The sequence below is a fragment of the Geotrypetes seraphini genome, chromosome 2 (genome assembly GCF_902459505.1).
Source record: "Geotrypetes seraphini chromosome 2, aGeoSer1.1, whole genome shotgun sequence".
Taxonomy (NCBI): domain Eukaryota; kingdom Metazoa; phylum Chordata; class Amphibia; order Gymnophiona; family Dermophiidae; genus Geotrypetes; species Geotrypetes seraphini.
Genome location: NC_047085.1, coordinates 15,713,685 through 15,734,125, shown reverse-complemented (window position 1 = coordinate 15,734,125; position 20,441 = coordinate 15,713,685). Strand labels below are relative to the sequence as shown.

The 20,441-nt window shown below is 43.8% G+C and overlaps 1 protein-coding gene and 1 long non-coding RNA gene across 2 annotated transcripts in view; both read right to left on the bottom strand.

Annotated features, from left to right (window-relative positions):
- LOC117355960 (lymphocyte antigen 6E-like) overlaps positions 1–10,409 on the bottom strand; it is a 34,596-nt gene extending 24,187 nt beyond the window's left edge. The window contains exon 1 of the mRNA XM_033935142.1: positions 10,277–10,409. Within this exon, the coding sequence (XP_033791033.1) occupies positions 10,277–10,328 (52 nt within the window). The 5' untranslated portion in view covers positions 10,329–10,409. The remainder of the gene's footprint in view (positions 1–10,276) is intronic.
- A 463-nt stretch (positions 10,410–10,872) lies between these two features.
- Positions 10,873–20,215, bottom strand: LOC117355961. Its single transcript, XR_004538492.1, has 3 exons — positions 20,098–20,215; positions 12,602–12,690; positions 10,873–10,930 (listed from the first exon to the last, which is right to left on the bottom strand). It is a non-coding gene; the product is annotated as an uncharacterized LOC117355961 (long non-coding RNA).
- Between the last annotated feature and the right edge of the window lie 226 nt (positions 20,216–20,441).

The window sequence follows — 20,441 nt, the reverse complement described above, 5'->3', positions numbered from 1 at the left end:
AATCAACTGAGCGCAGCACGGAGGCGCGCGCCGAAGAAAAAGACTGTTTTTAGGGGCTACGACGGGGGGTGTGGGGGGGAACCACCCCACTTTATACAGATCGCACCGCGTTGTGGGGGCATTGGGGGGGATTTGGGGGGTTGTAACCCCCCACATTTTACTGAAAACTTAACTTTTTCCCTGTTTTTAGGGAAAAAGTTACGTTTTCACTAAAATGTGGGGGGTTACAACCCCCCAAACCCCCCACAACACCGCCGCGATCTGTATTAAGTAAAGTGGGGGGGGTTCCCCAACAAAACCCCCCATCGCAGCCCCTAAAAACAGTCTTTTTCTTCGGCGCACGCCTCCGTCTTGCGCTCAGTTGTCGGCGCGCACCTTTGTCTTCCGCGTTACTGTCTATGAACCGTGGAAGCAGCTTCCACAGAAATGTGCAAGAAAGTCAAGAATTTAATTTTGTCAAACAGATAAATTCAGATTTCCTGAATAGCTGATGAAATGGGCAGGTAGAGTTTGGAAAATAATTCAAGAAAACTTAGGCATGTCCAAGGTTAGTGCAAGATGAGTTCCAAGAATACTGATGCTACATCAGAAGGCCACGAAGCTGCAGTGCTGTCAGGAGAACTTGGAGATGCTCCGTGAAGACCAAGTGAATTGTTTTAATCATTTGGTGACTGGAGATGAGACTAGTGTCTATCACAGAGACCCTGAGTCCAAAATGGAGTCAATGCAGTGGAAGCACAAGTCACCTCTCACCCCCAAAAAAGTTCAAGACAGAAAAATCTGCAGGCAAATTCATGGCAACTGTCTTCTGGGATGATGAAGGACTTTTGCTTCTGGAATTCATGTCACACAAAACAACCATAATCGGGAAGAGTTACACCAACCCAGTGATCACTTTGAGGAAGTCAATCAAGGCAAAAAGTTGAAGAAAACTCGCCACAGGCATGCTGCTTCTTCATGACAATGCACCGGTGCACTTGTGACGACCATCACAGGCTGCCATCCGAGAATGTGGGTTTCAGCAGCTGAACCATTCACCCTACAGTCCTGACCAGCTCCCTCGGATTGTCAAAGAAGCTGTGACATCGTGGTTTGAACGTCAAACAGAAGAAATATTTTCAAAGGGGATAAATTCATTGCAGGAAAAGTGGATGAAGTGTATGGAGCTATCGGGGGACTATATTGAAAAATAAAAGAAAAACTTTTTGAAACTTTTTTTTTGCTTCCTAATGAAGTAGATTATTGAACGCCCTTCATATATATGTGATACTCTATGCCAGTGATTCCCAACCCTGTCCTGGAGGAACACCAGGCCAATCGGGTTTTCAGGCTAGCCCTAATGAATATGCATGAGAGAGATTTGCATATGATGGAAGTGATAGGCATGCAAATTTGCTTCATGCATATTCATTAGGGCTAGCCTGAAAACCCAACTGGCCTGGTGTTCCTCCAGGACAGGGTTGGGAACCACTGCTCTATGCAAAAGATTGGATAGCACCCCTTTCGCTGCTGGACTGCTGTCTGCATCTTAGTATTACAGAGCTGTTTAATTAAACCTTTTAAGTACAAGGAATATTGCGCTCGTATGAAGAGAGTGTGGAGCAGAGGTTAAAGCTATACAGCCTCAGCACCCTGAGGTTGTGGGTTCAAATCCCATGTTGCTTTTTGTGATCATGGACAAGTCACTTAATTCCCCCTTGCCCCCAGGTACATTTGATAGATTGTGAGCCCACGGGGGCAGACAAGGAAAAATGCTTGAGTACCTGAATGAACTCACGTTCTGAGCTCTCCTGGGAGAACGGTATAGAAAATTGAATAGCCTTAGGATGATATTGTGCATGTTATTTATTGTTTGATTCTTAGTGAGAAATGAAATGTAATACGAGTCTGTAATAAACTCTCTTCTCGTTATCTTAATTAGACATATATATATATATATAAATCGGATGTTTCTATGTATGTAACTCTGAAACGCATGGACAGATTTCAACCATACATATGACTTACTATCTGGAGAAAAATACTGGGGGTGGGAGGGGGGAAGGGGGTGACGTGTTTGGGGGTAAGGGGGTGACATTGAAAATGACAGATATTAGTGTCTAATCTATAAACGCATGGAGAAATTCAGCCTAACTTGGTACACATATGACTTACTAACTGGGGAAAAATACTGGGGGTGGGAGGGGGGAAGGGGGTGACATTGAAAACGACAGATATTAGTGTCTAATCCATAAACGCATGGAAAGATTGCAACCAAACTTGGCATACATATTAGAGAATGACACGGTGACAAAATTCATCACCGTCCCCGTCCCCGCGGATAACCGCGGGAAACCATCTTCATGTCATTCTTTAAGGAGAGAGGAAAGAATCAGAGTATAATTGGGCACAACCACTGACCCGCAAGCTTTGCTTTTGAAGAATGCTGGTGTAGAAGGACTGAGGTTGAGACAGACACTACAGAATGACAGTCTCTAGTATCCAGAGCAGATATTGTGATGTCATAATGCCTCATTCCACCAGTGCCTAAGAGCCAATCACATCAGTGATGTCACAATGGCTTCATTATCCTTGGCTCACATAAGAATCAGAGTATGAATGGCCACAACCACTGACCCACAAGCTTTGCTTTGAAGAATGCTGGTGTAGAAGGACTGAGGTTGAGACAGACACTACAGAATGACAGTCTCTGGTATCCAGAGCAGATATTGTGATGTCATAATGCCTCATTCCACCAGTGCCTAAGAGCCAATCACATCAGTGATGTCACAATGGCTTCATTATCCTTGCCTCACATAAGAATCAGAGTATGAATGGCCACAACCACTGACCCGCAAGCTTTGCTTTGAATAATGCTGGTGTAGAAGGACCGAGGTTGAAATAGACACTAGAAAATGACATGGGATTATTTCCCGTGGTTATCCGCGGGGACGGGAACGGTGATGAATTTTGTCCCCGTGTCATTCTCTAATACATATGACTCACTATCTGTGGAAAAATAATGTGGGGGTGGGAAGGGGCTGACGTAAAAATTATCGATAACAACAGATATTAGTATTTAATCCATAGTTTTCAGGGTCGCTGAGATGAATAATGACAATCTCAATGCCATTTAAGTCAAAGTTCATCCCCATCACAATTTTAACTGGTTGCGAGAGACGGCCATTCTTGATGCTAAAAATGAAGATGTCCACGAAATAAATAAATACCCGAGTTTCATAAATACCCAGGCAAGGCCAGGCAATCTGCTAGTTGACTATAAATTAAGACTAAGAGTGGGCATAGGGTTGCTAGGTATTGAAAAGCCATCTGGATCACCGAACATGTCCTCAAAAGAGAAATCCGGATGTCTGGTAACTCTAGGCGGGCACAAGTAGGGGATAGGCAGGAAAGAAGGCTGAGCAAGTCCCTGCTATGCTTGCCAGAGGCTGTTAATGCAGTAGGCTGTTATAATCTATTTCTATCAGAAAGTTTAAGTCAATGGTGTAATGAAGGTAAGAAGAGCCACTTCCCGCTCCTTCCCTGCCCCCCATGCCAAATTCACGCCCTCTTTTCCCTCCCCCCCCCCTGTACCTCTTTAAATCTTCACCAGCAGGAGATACTTCTCCAGCCTGACTCCCCCTTTGAAATCACTTCTTGGTCAGTGGGCCAGGAAATGACATCAGAGGCAAAGCCAATGCTGGCACGAGTAGCAGGCCAGAGAAGTTTCTCGCGCTGACAAAGATTTAAAGAGGCACGAGGGAAGGGAGGGTGTGGGTGTGGAGGGGAGCTTGCGCCCCCACTGAGATGGCGCCTGAGGCAGTCTGCACCCCATTACTACACCACTGGTTCAAGTTTAAAACTATGAAGGAAAAGCTTTTATATTATGGAAACTAGCTAATAAGTAAAGTTTGCCCTTTTAAAATTTAAACTGATTTGATAAAGGAACCTACTGTGTTTCCCCAAAAATAAGCCCTAGTCCCCGGAAGCCTAACCCGAATGTCCCTGGATTCTCTGGCAGCAGCTCTTCCTCCCACTCCCTGCCCCCGCCATGCAGCCAAACCCCCGCTGACCCTCCCATCTTTTCATCTCTCCCTCCCTTCCGAACCCTGTCGACCCTCCGACCGCGAGACCTACAAAGAGCAGCATCAGCAGCACTCTAAACAGGCTGTTTCCTAGCTTTCTCCCGCCGGGGCATTCCCTCTGTCGCATCACTGATGATGTCATCAGTAATGTGGCGCAGGGAAAGCCCCAGTGGGAGAAGGTTGCAAAGCAGCCTGTTTAGAGTGCTGCCGACACTGCTGTTTGGAGAGAAGTATGTAGGTCACGAGAGATGGAAGGATGGGAGGGTCAGCGGGGGTTTGACTGTGGTGGGGGTTGCTTAGAGGTTCTGCTACATGGAAGGAAGGGATAGAAGCTGTGCAAGGGTTCTGCTGCACGAGGGATGGGAGGGAGAGATAGAAATATGCTGTATGGAAGGGAGGGAAAGAAGCTGTACAAGGGAGGGAGGGAGGGATAGAAAGATACTGTACAGAAGGGAAGGATAGAAGCTGTACAAGGGAGGGAGGGAGGAATAGAAAGATGCTGTGCACAGTGCAAGGGTTCTGCTGCACAGGGGCATGGGAGGGAGGGATAGAAAGATGCTGCAGAGGGAAGGCACAAGGGGATGAGTGAGAGGGGAGGAAAGATGCTGCCCATGTGGGGGAGAGAAAGGAAAGAGGAAGAATTGGGGTAAAGAAGAGGAAAGAAGAGATGATCATTGTACATGAAAAAAATAAGACCTACCCTGAAAATAAGACCTAGTGCGCTTTTTGGGCCCAAAATTAATATAAGACACCGTCTTATTTTCGGGGAAACACGGTACAATTTATCTTTTATGCCAAAATTACCACAGAACAGAACAAAATAATGTGCACCTACCCAGAGAAATGTTCTCTTCTCTCAGAAAGAAGGTTGCCTGGGACTTTTCCTCTCTCTATAGGTTTGATTCATAGGGGACTTTTTCAAACAGACTCTTTGAAGATAATGCAGTGATCATATTGCCCTGGTGACCTTGACAGCTATCCCACCTTCCTCACAGAACCTTAAGTAACACCTAATTCAGGTCAGAAGCACTGCTTCCTGCTCTAAAATTGAACTGAGACTATAGAATTAGGGGTTAAGTGACTTGCCTAAGGTCACAAGCCACAGTAGAGGGATTATGAACCCAGGCTTCTATGGTTCACAGTCCCCTGCGTTAACCTCCAGGACATAAGACTTCACTGCCATGCCAATGTAAAGCCAATGACAACCTTGGTATTCACGACTGACCTTCACCTTTGTCTCAGATCTGGAAAAGGTGAATAATCAAACGTAAACATCTCAGACTTGCCAAGATAACTTAAAGTCTGTACCCAGGGGAAAACCTAAGTGAGTCATCCCCAAAGTGGAAAAAAGTGTAGTTACTTTCCTGTAACGTAGGTTCTCCTTGGACAGCAGGATAGTCAGCCACATATGGGTGTTGTCCCAACACCTCCCAATTTGCGGATAAGCTCTCCAATAGCTCAGAGAGATTTTTTTTTTTTTTTTCTCTGAGCACGTGCAGTGCCCGGGCCCCACTGGGCATGCCCGAGCCCTACCCATTTCCCCCTGCTTCCCCCTAATCCCCAGGATGTTCCTAGCTGTGGCCGGGTCGGCCGTATGGGGAGACGGGTGGGTTGTGTGGCTGACTATCCTGCTGTCCACGGAGAACCTACGTTACAGGTAAGTAACTACACTTTCTCCTAGGACAAGCAGGATGAGTCAGCCACATATGGGTGACTCCCTAGCCGAGGAATGTACCGACTGGACCTGTGCCTTAGCGCTTTGTGCATCCCTCGCCTGGCTGTGGAGGCCGAGCCGGGCAGGGTAATCAGGCAAAGCAGGTAAAGTTGTGGAAACAAGGTTTTAGATAAAGTGCTGTGTTAACTGAGCAATAATACTCACAGAACAATGAACTGGTCAATGACAATCAATGAACAGTGAGAAACCACTTACGGGACTCGCGCCTGGGAAATGATGTCAGAGAGAGCGCCAAAGCTGACGCAGACAGCAAGTTCGTGGCCGCTTGTGCCAAAGTTAAAAAGGTACAGGGAAGCTTTGTGTGTGCGTATGGCGGGGGCGGTAAAGGGGCGCCACCGCCCTTGGCGCCGTTCACCATCGCTACGCCACTGCCTATTCCCACTAGTAACCATTTCTCTAGGGTTAATAGACATAAGCAACGCTGTTCACGTCTTATGCAGGTGCTTTTTGTGTCCCTAGTGGTGGTTTTTCTTTTAAACTGGGAGAATGGAGGGTTCAGTGACTTTCCCATCAGGGTCACAAGGGGCTGCCCTGGGAATTGAATCCAGATCAAAAAACAAAAGGAATTGACCCCAAAATATCCACAAAGAAGAAAATCCAGAGAAAACCAAAGAAACTCTGTGGAGTGACGATGTTCCTAAATGGACTTTATTTGAAAGTATCAAAGTTCCAAAGGTACACTAAAATCAAATACAAGCAGTGTCTCACTTCCGGTTCACCACACAATTGTTTCCCACATACTCACCTTTATAGGACCCCCAGGGACCCCTGAAGAAGACTTTTTGTCGAAACGCGGACCGTGTTGGGTCCTGTATCCCTAGCGGACTAGGTCCTTTAAGGCTCTTATGTGGATGATTTACTTTTATGTGGATGGAATTATTTTATGTGGATGATTTTAATGTACCTTTGGAACTTTGATACTTTCAAATAAAGTCCATTTAGGAACATCGTCACTCCATAGAGTTTTTCTGGTTTTCTCTGGATTTTCTTCTTTGTGGATATTTTGGGGTCAGTTCCTTTTGATTTTTGCTACTTAGGATTTTAAAGTGTTTGAGGCTTGCGCAGATGAGGACGGAGCTTAGGCATTGGTGGAATGAGGCATTATGACATCACAGTCTGAGCTCTAGAATGTTGCAAACACAAGCAGTGTCTCACTTCCGGCTCACCACACAATTGTTTCCCACATATTCACCTTTATAGGACCCCCAGGGACCCCTGAAGAAGACTTTTTGTCGAAACGCGGACCATGTTGGATCCTGTATCCCTAGCGGACTAGGTCCTTTAAGGCTCTTATGTGGATGATTTACTTTTATGTGGATGGAATTATTTTATGTGGATGATTTTAATGTACCTTTGGAACTTTGATACTTTCAAATAAAGTCCATTTAGGAACATCGTCACTCCACAGAGTTTCTTTAATTGAATCCAGATCCCCAGAATCTCAGCTCACTGCACTAGCCATTAGGGCTACTTCCTGCCACCACCGCTGCCAAGTGCCCAAAGCGGTCGACAGGATGGGATGACCACCCAGGCTGTTTTTTTGCTCATTTCTGCCTTTCATTTTTATTGAAGAAACCAGTAAATCTGTAAATATACAATAGTAATTAAAATAGTAATTCAATTAAAATTCATTCATCATTTCTGTTTCCTGATTACATAAATGGTGGTGGGATTTATTACCTGATCGTACATATGAAAAATTTTTACAGAATTGGAGTGAGGAATTGGGAAGTCAAATTTCACTTATGGTTTTTGCACAAGCTATTAATAGAATCCCAAAAGTTATTACGGGCTCTATTTAGAGGGAATGTTCATTAAAAGTCTTACATAGAGCTTATTTTTCACAAATTCAAGCTTTTCATGCCGGTTTAATTAATACCCCAATTTGTATTAAGTGTAATAGGGATCCTGGTACTTTAACTCATGCGTTTTAGTCATGCCCTTTAATTAGGTCATTCTGGTCTGCCATCCTGTTATTTTTAGGCTCATTATGGGTAGTTTGGTTGTAGATTCATCAAGGGGAGTAATTTTTTGAAAAGCTGCGGCTTGTGGGTTTTTTGGTAAAAAGAAGTGTCTCTTATTTCATAAGGCGTGTATAATAGGACATAAATGTATTATGCAATTTTGGTTATCAAAAGAAGCTCCTAGTTTTTGGCATTGGAGGAACCAGTTTCATCATCTATTGTTATTTGAGACTTGGGAAGTTAGGTGTTCGGCTAGGAAAATTCGTATGTTTATGGAAATTTGGGATCCGTATATTCAGAACCTTTCAACTAAGGCAAGAAGTTTAATTCTTAATGATTTACATTGAAGCTATGATTATTTATCTAAAATTCCAGTTCTTTACTTATATTATTCTTTATTTTTGTCAATTTTCATTGGGTTTGGGGGGATTTAGTATGATTCTTTCAATAAAAAGTTATAAACTAAATTTGGGGGGAGGATAGGGGGGAGAGGTCAATAGGAAAAGGGAAGGGGGTAGGAATTAGGGGGAGGGTATTGAGAGATGGAATGGTTATTTTGGAAATATATTTTAAAGAAATGAAAGATATTTGGAAATTAATATGATGAATTTTAATTTAATGACTATTTTATTGTATTATATTATTGTATATTTACTGATTTCTTCAATGTTATGTTATAAAATTCATCATATTAATTTCCATCAAATATCTTTCATTTCTTCAAAATATATTTCCAAAATAACCATTATATCTCTCAATACCCTCCCCCTAAGTCCTACCTCCCTTCCCTATTCACCTCTTCCCCCCCCCCCCCCATCCTTAAATAGTGTGATTAAAAAAACCCCAAAACCAAACCCTTTTGTTCACTCTTAAGTCCCTCAGGGCAAGGTAGACTTCCTGCCACAATCTGGTTAATAAGAATGGGAACAAAAAGCTCTCTTGATGTATTAGGGTCTTGGTCTGCGTCTTCCAGAACAATTTAAAAACCTATAACCTCCTTCTTTATTTATTTATTCATTCAGTTTTCTATGTTCTCCCAGGGGAGTTCAGAATGGTTTGCATGAATTTATTCAGGTTCTCAAACATTTTCTCCTATACGTTCTGGTGGGCTCACAGTCTATCTAATTTACCTGGGACAATGGGGGGATTAAGTGACTTGCCCAAGGTCACAAGGAGCAGTGTGGGTTTGAACCCACAACCTCAGGGTGCTAAGGCTGTAGTAACATAGCAAATGACGGCAGATAAAGACCTGAATGGTCCATCCAGTCTGCCCATAAATTATACCCATTAAAAAAATACATGATTAGATTAACTTGTCTCTTCTTTGCTATTTCTGGGTCGTAGACTGTAAAGTCCACCTGGTGTTGTCCTAGGTTCCCAAATGCTGAAGTTGCCGTCCAAGCTCACTCCAGCCTCTCCAACCATCCCGTTGTTTGCAGCCTACTACTACCCTAATACTAAGCCACCTTGATTATTGCAACATTACCCATCTGGCAATCACCCGGAAGCAAATGCAGAGACTTCAACTGATCCAAAACGCAGCAGTCAGGTTGATCTTCAGACTGAAAAAGTCCAATCATATAACCCCTTCCTACCGACTCCTGCATTGGCTGCCAATGGAGGCACGTACGAAGTTCAAACTGGGATGTCTCTGCTTCAAGGTATTATCCGGTCTAGCCCCTAAATATATAACAGATCTCTTCTCATTCCCAACCAACAGACATGAGAGAAGAGCACACCAGAAATTCGTTTCCCCACCAGCCAGAGGATGCAAATATAAGAGACACCATCAACAACTTCTATCATACCAAGCAGCCTTATGGGGCAAAGACTTGGAAAAACTAATTACACACTCAAACAATTATGGTGAATTTAGGAAACACCTAAAAACACACCTGTTCTCGAAATACCTAGGTGACAAATCAGGACAATAGCCCCCATCGCAATCCCTCCCCAAATTAGATCCTGTAAACTGTTAACCTCTAATCTCTAACTATGAATGCTCCTCACAATTTATGGAATTTTTCTAATTCATTGCAAACCGCATGGAACTTCACGGTCCCGCAATATATAAACTGTTGTTACTATTTTTATTGTTGCTACTATCAGATATTCACTGCTACACTCTGTAATTTGATGTCTGTGCAATTTATCTTCATTGTAAACCGCCTAGAAGTCGCAAGATTGTTGGCGGTATATAAGAATAAAGTTATTATTATTATTATTATTATTATTATCTACCGTAAAGTCTCATGTTCCATATTAGTGGAGTTCCCATTGATGCTCACCCCAGCCCATCCTACACCGAATCAGCAGACTGTAGCTTCTGGGACTCTCAGTTCTTTCCACGGTATGATGAAAATCACAATAACAAACGATCATTTTTGGAGCTATTTTGATGCACCCTCAAGGGGGTGTATTGCCAACCGATGCTTGATCACGTTGCTCTGAGATGTCTCGATGTGGTTATATTTTGGCATTAGAAGAATGAAGGATAACATGGCTTTACTTACCTGTTTGCACACAGAGGGCTGCAGCCAGCAGGCAGGCCAGAAACGGTTTCATGTCAGCTGGGGCTTTCAACCTCCCTGCAGTGGTTTTGGCTTCTCCTGTTAGACACACACCGCTGGATCTCCCTAGAGTATCTTTAAGGGACTATTCAGCAAGTGAGGAAGTGTCACAGGGTACATAAAAGGATTGGTTCTCCAGTCAGGCTGGAGACACCCACAAGCTCTCTATACAGGTCAAACTTACTAAATCAGTATTGGAAGAAATTCCTGGCATCCAACACAGCTGCTTAACTTAACCCTTTCAATACTTTGCACATTTAAGCCTTTAAGCACCTTTCGTTCTCTTAGCCCATTCCCTGGTTTTAAGCATCCTGGATTATTGTAACATAAGAACATAAGAATGGCCACTGCTGGGTCAGACCAGTGGTCCATCGTGCCCAGCAGTCCGCTCACGCGGCAACCCTTAGGTCAAAGACCGGTGCCCTAACCGAGACTAGCCTTACCTGCGTACGTTCTGGTTCATCAGGAACTTGACTAACTTTGTCTTGAATCCCTGGAGGGTGTTTTCCCCTATAACAGCCTCCGGAAAAGCGTTCAAGTTTTCTACCACTCTCTGGGTGAAGAAGAACTTCCTTACGTTTGTACAGAATCGATCCCCTTTAAAAGGTGTAAAATATAAGAAGACTTATTGCACTGTAATTCATTTCAGTATCAAATGGTGCAGGTCTGGCATTGGCTCCCTATAGCAGTGTCTCTCAAACCTTTTTAGCTCGGGCACACTAAACGGAGCAAATGTTTTTTTTTGTGGCATATAATTGCAATTATAAAATTGTTTATTTTATCTTATGCTTTTTAACCATCCGTTTGTTTTTCCTATGTGTTCATTTTACATACTGTCAGCCTCTTTTACAAAGCTGCGCTAATGGCCCCGAAGCCCATAGAGATTTAAAGGGCTTCGGGGCCATTGCCGCGTGGCAGCCGCTAGTGCGGCTTTGTAAAAGAGGCAGTGTGTTTGTAAACCGTTTAGTTTTAAACGGTATATACATTTTTTAAATAAATAAATAAATACTATGACACCTTTGGCACAGAATCGTCTTTTGAATTCTTAGGCTCCTTGAGTTTTTCTGATGTTCTGTATTTAATCCCTTTGCTGTTGATTTCTGTGCTGCATGGAGACCATCCTTGGGGGGGGGGGAAGATTTGTTCTTGTAGCTATCTTCTGTTTCATTTAATTTTGAGCTCTCATTGATCTGTAAGGATTTTCGGTACCTTTGCTGTATTGAGCTCAATAAAAATTACCGTATTTGCCGGCGTATAAGATGACTTTTTAGTACCTTAAAATCCTCTCCAAAGTCGGGGGTCGTCTTATACGCCGGGTACAGTTTACATGCTCTTACTTGCGGGGCTGGATGTACTCAGTCGCGCGGCTCTTCTTCTCCCTACCTTCTCTGCTTGCAGCACAGAGCCGAACGGAAGTCTTCCCGACGTCAGCGCTGACGTCGGAGGGGAGGGAGGGCTTAAACAAAGCTTAAACAAAGCCCTCCCTCCCTCCGACGTCAGCGCTGACGTCGGGAAGACTTCCGTTCGGCTCTGCTGCAGGCATGGCAGGTAAGGAGAGAGAGAGTACCAAGAGAGAGGGGCGGCCGCCCCGCCCCGGTTGCAGCACAGCCGGCCAGGTCCCCTTACTTTTGTGGCACTTCCCCGACCGACCGATAACAGCCCGGGTCCGACAATCCTCCCTGCCCTGTAGCCGCGAATCTAAATTACCTTCTTACAGCAGCTGTAAGAAGGTAATTTAGATTCGCGGTTAAGGGCAGGGAAGTTTGTCGGACCCGGGCTGTTGTCGGTCGGTCGGGGAAGTGCCACAAAAGTAAGGGGACCTGGCTGGCTGTGCTGCACCCGGGGCGGTAGAGAAGGGGGGGGGGAAGGACTCTGAAAGCACTTGAAGACAGAGGAGGGAGAAGAACGCTGAAAGCACATGGGGGAATACAAAGGGGTGGAGAAGGAAGAAGGGGTCGTCTTATACGGCGAGTATAACACAAAACTCTATTTTTTAACTAAAAGTTGGGGGGTCGTCTTATACGCCCAGTCGTCCTATACGCCGGCAAATACGGTACTTGAACATAAGCAAAAATTGTAAAACCAAGAAAAAATTAAATTTGAGAGTTATTTATTTAAACTTCTTTAAATGAATAACTCTCAAATTTACTTTGTTCTTGGTGTTGCAATCACAGAGATCCAGAATCTAAAATGGATTTGATACAGTGGAAGCACAAGTCATCCCCCGCCCCGGGGAGAAGCTCAGGGTGTCCTTCCAGAGATGCTCACCCAAGCTCTTCAACCGCTGCGTCACTTCTGTCCCTTTTATTGAAGTGGTTTTGACACGTTCCACTTAAATCCGCAGTTCAGCTATAGTTCTGTGAGGAAAACAAGCAGATCCTCCTGAATTATTATTTAATTAGTTCAAGGCTTTGCAAAATTATAATATGACTTCAGCTTTGTTCCCCTCACATTATTTGTTCCCTGTTCTTGTCCCCGACATCTGTATAGAATATCTTTTTCACACACTCAACTCAAGTTTCTCAGGCTATTCTTTTCTGAGTACAGGCAGGTTAAGAATGAGTTACATTTTTAATTTACAACATTTTTATTGAAGAAATCAGTAAATATACAATATTATAATACAATAAAATAGTCATTAAATTAAAATTCATCATGTTAATTTCCATCAAATATCTTTCATTTCTTCAAAATATATTTCCAAAATACCCATTACATCTCTCAATACCCTCCCCCTAATTCCTACCCCCTTTCCCTATTGACCTCTCCCCTCTATCCTCCCCCAAAATTTAGTTTTTAACTTTTGTATTGAAAGAATCATACTAAACCCCCCCCCAAACCCAATGAAAGTTGACAAAAACAAAGAATAATAAAAATAAAGAACTGGAATTTTAGATAAAGCTATTAGGTCGGATTTGTCTGTAACCCAGAACATGTTGATTTTTTTTTTTTTTAAGTTCAAGAAGTTTTTATTGAGTTTTGATAACAAAAATCAGAAACGCAGGATGCGAAGTATCAAACAGTTAACTCAGCAGCAGCATATTAATACAATATTTGTAGTAAGTTAGCAAGAATCAAGTGAAAAAATTAAGCTAAAATAAAATCTAAAAACAAACAACCTGGACACCTCAAAAACATGAAAGAATCATGCTTAGAACATGAGCTAGTGTAGATCAACCTGGATGTCAGCAATATATAGTGTGATGATACTAAAAGCAGAGCACTTGATCAAGATACAAGTCTTGAAAAGTAGCCAAGCAGACGGGAGTTGATAAGGAGAGATAGTGTATTCTATTAGTGGAGCCCATAGTTTCACGAATTTCTGCAACGTGTTCATTCTCTCAGCAGCAATGCGTTCATATTTACCTACCAAACATGTTGCATTCCACCAAACTCCATATTCTGCGTAGAGGTGATACTGGAAACCATCATGAACATAAATAGAAGAAAGAGGTCCCGAGATAGAGCCCTGAGGTACACTGACTGATAGTGGGATAGCAATGGAAGAGGATCCACCACGTCATATACTAAGGGCCGCCGCGTGAGCGGTCTGCTGGGCACGATGGACCACTGGTCTGACCCAGCAGCGGCAAATCTTATGTTCTTATGCATCAGCCAAGTTCTTCCAGTGTGAAAGAATTATTTTGATAGCAAGTATAAGAATGTGGAGCAGATTATTGCCATCCTCAGTTATAGATGGATGATCAACTGGGCAACCAGTGATAAGTACAGTGAAGGAGAGAGGGTGATTTATCTTGAATATGGAACAGATGACTGCCCATGTTCTATTTCAGTAGCTACGAAGTGGACATTCATATAACATATGACATAATGTGCCCCCAGCATTTCCACAGGACTAGCAATTATCTTTCGTCTTGGGATTAAGTTTTGATAGACGAGAAGGTGTCCAATAGGCAATATGGAGCAGAAAGAAAGATACGATGGCGATCAACATAACTTAGAGGTGCACCAAATGTCTGGATCAAGCTGTAACTCCTTGTTCCATTTATTTTCAATCTCGCAGGGTCTCTTTCCTACATTGAAGGATCTTGCACCATTGAACAATATAGAAGATTGAGGGGTACAGGTAGGAGATGAGCTGAGGGGTACAGGTAGGAGTTGAGCTAGGTTATAGGAATAGTCAGGGACCACTGCACAGGTGATAGGCCTGAGGGGCCACCGCGGGAGCGGACCGCTGGGTGGGATGGACCTCTGGTCTGACCCAGCGGAGGCAAATTCTTATGTTCTTATGTTCTTAAGAGCATCTAATATAATAAAACCCTATGAGCGCATGCGCACTCCTACCTGCGTGATCTGTTATCTCTAGGTCCGTGGCAGGTAGGAGTGTGCATGCGCGCTTAGGGTTCTATTAGCTTGGGAGGAAATATGATAACGGCCCAACACTTGCTAACCCCAAGGTAATGTTCTGCGGTCTGGCCAGCTCCCTTACACTCCCTGGCCGAAATTCTTTTTAAGTTCAAGCAGCGGCTGCTCCTCTCATGAGCCACACCTGCGTCGGAGAAGGCTTCCGACGCAGGCGGGGATCGTGAGAAGAGCCGCCGCGGCATCTTTAAACTTAAAAATAATTCCGGCAAGGAACTAAGGGAGCCGTTTGAGCTGCGTTTTTGTTGGGGGAGGGAATGCTACTGCGGCTAGTAGGTTAATAATCTTTGGAGTCTTATCTACAAGAAGTTTGTTTTGCAACAGTACTTGTAGAGAATGTTTGAGTTGTAGCCACTGATAATGACAACTGGGCATTAAGGTATGTTTTTCTCTTAAAATATCAAAGGAGATCCATTTAGACTCATCCCGTAAATGACTAACTTGCCAAACACCAGGACGTTGCCATGTTTTCCAGTCAATTGGGGAATTCTGTATCCTTATGCAGTCATTTCTCCAAATAGGAGTATGTAATATAGAAAGCCATGGAGTATCCAATAACCTCTACAGTTCTTGAAATGCTTTTTTCATTGACGCAAGTATGTGAGAACTTGTAGATTTTCAGATTCTTGCTGCTTCCCTCTGCTCCCAGCTGACAAAAGGGTCTGCTGTCCCACAGTGTTCCCTCTAAGGTACAGCATGCACAGCCACACACTGTTCTTAATGTGGCCATGCAGGGCAGGATTAATTCTTTGAGGGCCCCTAGGCACACAAGTACGCTTGGCCTCCTAGCCCTGCCCTGCCCATGCTGCGCCAATACCTCGCCCCCCCTGCCCCACCCCCATTTATTTACCTGTTTCTTATTTACTTCTTTATTTCCACTTGGATTTCTTTTTTTCTTATAAAATTCGAAACAAACAGCAAAGAGGTTTGTTGGTCGTCTCGCGGTGGGAGGGTTGGCGGGGTTCCGATGGGAGGGAGAGATGGAAAGATGGGAGGGTTTGACTGCGTGGCGGGAGGGAGGGAGGTGCGCTACTGTTGCTGCTGCCGGCGAATCCAGCGATGGTGACCGCGAAGGTGAGGGAGATGGGCCAGTTAGGGGGAGAAATGCCCGGACTGCCTTAAAGCACTGCACTGACATTTTCAGGCCCTAGGCATGTGCCTACCCTGTAATCCTGCCCTGTGGCCATGCATCATTCTTGAATCTGCTGCAGGAGAAGTATAGGAGCCTATGCCACTGGAAATCAAATGAAGTCGCAACCGTTCTTAAGTATGAGTTGTTCTTAAGTCAGGTGTCTGTAACTCGGGGACTGCCTGTATTTGACTCACATAAGAACATAAAAGTTGCCATACTGGGACAGACCAAAGGTCCCTCAAATCCAGTATCCTGTTTCCAACAGTGGCCAACCAAGGTCACAAGTGCCTGGCAAGATCCCACGGAGTAACAACATTCCAGAGCTGAGATTGTGATGTCATAATGCTCATTCCACCAATGCCTAAGAGCCAACCTCAACAGTGATGTCACAATACAGGCAGTGATGTCCTATACAGGCAGTCTTCGAGTTAAGAACAAGTTACGTTTTTAAAGTTGTTATTAAGTGGTATTTGTATGTAACTCAGAACTTGTAGATTTTTCGATTCTTGCTGCTTTCCTCTACTCCAGGCTGACCAAAGGGCCAACTGTCCCTAGTTCCCTCTAAGGTACGGCATGCACAACCACACACTGTTCTTAATATGGCCATGCATCATTCCTGAATCTTCTGCAGGAAAAGTGTAGGAGTCTGTGCCACTGGAAATACTACTCTGTGAAATCAAATGAAGCCGCAACTGCGTTCCTAAGTATGAGTCATACTTATGTTGGCTGTCTGTAACTCGAGGACTTCCTGTACTGCTTAAAGTCAACCTTTGATACTCCTGGGTTAGTGGGATCCTACTCTCATAAATCCTTCATGGCATCGGATTTATCCCTTTGATTCCATAAGGAAACGTCAATTTGTTCCAAACATTGCAATTTGACCCAAGAGGAGGTACAGGAGATGTTAGACATAGTCTGTTGTGTTATCATATTCACCCTAGGCATGAGGAACAAGACCCAAAACATATGCCACATGGAACAGCAGTATTGAATGCAACAGAGAGAAATCTAATATTTGTATGTCGCACACACCTAAACAGGCTCTAGGCGACTTGAAGAAGGAAAGGGAGGTGAGGGTAAGGGGGGAGGAAGGAAAGGAAGGGGGACAGGAAAAGAGGTCCTAAACATAGCAAATAAAAGGACAGGTGCGTAAGGCAAACTTTGACGAATTAGGTGGCAAAGAGTGAGGTTTTCAGTTTCTTCCGGAATAGGCCAATGTGACATAAACACGCTCGAGAATAGGGCCGCGACATGGCAAATGAGGTTTAACATGGATAAGTGTAAGGTGATGCATGTCGGTAACAAAAATCTTATACACGAATACAGGATGTCCAGTGCGGTACTTGGAGAGACCCCCCAGGAAAGAAACTTGGGTGTACTGGTCAACAAGTCAATGAAGCCGTCCGTGCAATGCGCGGCGGTGGCGAAAAGGGCGAACAGAATGCTAGGAATGATTAGGAAGGGGATCAAGAACAGATCAGAGAAGGTTACCATACCGCTGTACCGGGCCATGGTACTCCCCCAACTGGAATACTACGTCCAGCACTGGTTGCCGTACTTGAAGAAGGACACGGTACTACTCAAAAGGGTCCAGAGAAGAGCGACTAAAATGGTTAAGGGGCTGGAGGAGTTGCCGTACAGTGAGAGATTAAGAAAGCTGGGCCTCTTCTCCCTTGAAAAGAGGAGACTGAGAGGGGACATGATCGAAATGTTCAAGATATTGAAGGGAATAGACTTAGTAGATAAAGACAGGTTGTTCACCCTCTCCAAGGTAGGGAGAATGAGAGGGCACCCTCTAAAGTTAAAAGGGGATAGATTCCGTACAAACGTAAGGAAGTTCTTCTTTACCCAGAGAGTGGTGGAGAACTGGAACGCTCTTCTGGAGGCTGTTATAGGGGAAGACACCCTCCAGGGATTCAAGACAAAGTAGATAAAGACAGGTTGTTCACCCTCTCCAAGGTAGGGAGAACGAGAGGACACTCTCTAAAGTTAAAAGGGGATAGATTCCGTACAAACGTAAGGAAGTTCTTCTTTACCCAGAGAGTGGTGGAGAACTGGAACGCTCTTCTGGAGGCTGTTATAGGGGAAGACACCCTCCAGGGATTCAAGACAAAGTAGATAAAGACAGGTTGTTCACCCTCTCCAAGGTAGGGAGAACGAGAGGGCACTCTCTAAAGTTAAAAGGGGATAGATTCCGTACAAACGTAAGGAAGTTCTTCTTTACCCAGAGAATGGTAGAAAACTGGAACGCTCTTCCGGAGGCTGTTATAGGGGAAGACACCCTCCAGGGATTCAAGACAAAGTAGATAAAGACAGGTTGTTCACCCTCTCCAAGGTAGGGAGAACGAGAGGGCACTCTCTAAAGTTAAAAGGGGATAGATTCCGTACAAACGTAAGGAAGTTCTTCTTTACCCAGAGAATGGTAGAAAACTGGAACGCTCTTCCGGAGGCTGTTATAGGGGAAAACACCCTCCAGGGATTCAAGACAAAGTTAGACAAGTTCCTGCTGAACCAGAAAGTATGCAGGTAAGGCTAGATTCAGTCAGGGTACTGGTCTTTGACCTACAATTCTCCGCGGGAGCAGACTGCTGAGCACGATGGACCACTGGTCTGACCCAGCAGCGACAGTTCTTATGTTCACTGTTTGGTTTAAACTGTTATATGTATGCTTTTGTATGTTGAAGTACTTATTATTTCTAAAGTGCTACCAGACATATACAGCACTATACATTAAAACTGCCACAAGTCCCATGAATGCCAATAACAGCCATGCTATTTTGGGTATCCAACTAGAAGACCAATCGACAATGCTACGTAATCAATTATTGGATACCAGAGGACAAATTCCAGAGGTTATTCAACTTCGGCTCGATAAGAATACTGCTATCAATCAAATGTAAAATACGTTTCTTCAAATCCTTCATATCCACGATTAGCCCTTAAGAATAGATAGCATGCATACAAGCACGCATACAATACAAATTTTACTGCACCCTATTCAAAGCCCTAAATGGAAACGGACCAAGCTATCTGAGCAACTGCCTAATCAGGGAAAACACATCAACACCAAGGAGAACTCAAATACACTTTACCCACCCTTCAATCAAATGTATACGAAGCAAAAAAATATACGACGGACTATTAGCCACCAGAGCAGCGAAACTAGACCGCCACCTCTCCAATCTGCTGATTATAAAACATTCAGGAAAGAACTAGAGAATGGCACGGTGACAAAATTCATCACCGTTCCCGTCCCTGTGGATAACCGCGGGAAACCATCTTCATGTCATTCTTTAAGGAGAGAGGAAAGAATCAGAGTATAATTGGGCACAACCACTGACCCTCAAGCCTTGCATTGAAGAATGCTGAGATTGAGCAGCAACATTCCAGAGCAGATATTGTGATGTCATAATGCCTCATTCCACCAGTGCCTAAGAGCCAATCACATCAGTGATGTCACAATGGCTTCATTATCCTTGGCTAACGTAAGAATCAGAGTATGAATGGCCACAACCACTGACCCTCAAGCTTTGCTTTGAAGAATGCTGGTGTAGAAGGACTGAGGTTGAAACAGACACTACAGAATGACAGTCTCTGGTATCCAGAGCAGATATTGTGATGTCATAATGCCTCATTCCACCAGTGCCTAAGAACCAATCACATCAGTGCTGTCACAATGGCTTCATTATCCTTGGCTCACATAAGAATCAGAGTATGAATGGCCACAACCACTGACCCGCAAGCTTTGCTTTGAAGAATGCTGGTGTAGAAGGACCGAGGTTGAAATAGACACTAGAAAATGACATGGGATTATTTCACACGGTTATCCGCGGGGACAGGAACGGTGATGAATTTTGTCATCGTGTCATTCTCTAGAAAGAACTTAAAACTTTTCTATTCAAGAAATTTGTCAAATGACCTAACTAAACCTGATCAACCCTCCACAGATCCCGACGCATACTACATCTATTAACCATGAATGCCCAAGCCAACTCTTGTTGTAAACCGCCTAGAACTGAAAGGTATTGGTGGGATAGAAGACACCAATATAATGTAATGTAATATTGGTACCAAGCAATTCTGTATAACTGCTTTTCTCAAAATTATGGGTCTGCTGAGCTACAGCTACAATGAGAGAAAAGCTTAAGTAGATTGTTTTCATTCGTAACCATGCAAGCTGGGTTATTTGCTTATGAAGATGGAAGGCTAAGTCAGGGAGAACCACCAAAGAGATTGCTAGGGAACATACCTGAGCTCTGGAGATCAGGTGCAAATCACTGACAATCTGGAAAGAAAAAGATGGTATGAGAGTGACAAAGATAATTAGAGTGCTTTAAGGTGATAGGCCTTTGGAATAGTGAACCAGTGGTTGTCTACCAAAGATTCAACGGCCTTCTGAAGTATTAGCGGGCACTTAGGAGAAGGTCATTTACCCACACAAAAGAAATCAGCTAGTTGTGAGATACATAGGTGTATAGGCAAAGGAGACATAAGAGGATGCTTTACATTTCAAACCAGGAATATATTAATTTGTGAAATACATTTGGTCTGGGCTTCCACAATGGTATTTTAAAATAATGTCCATGCCTGGTT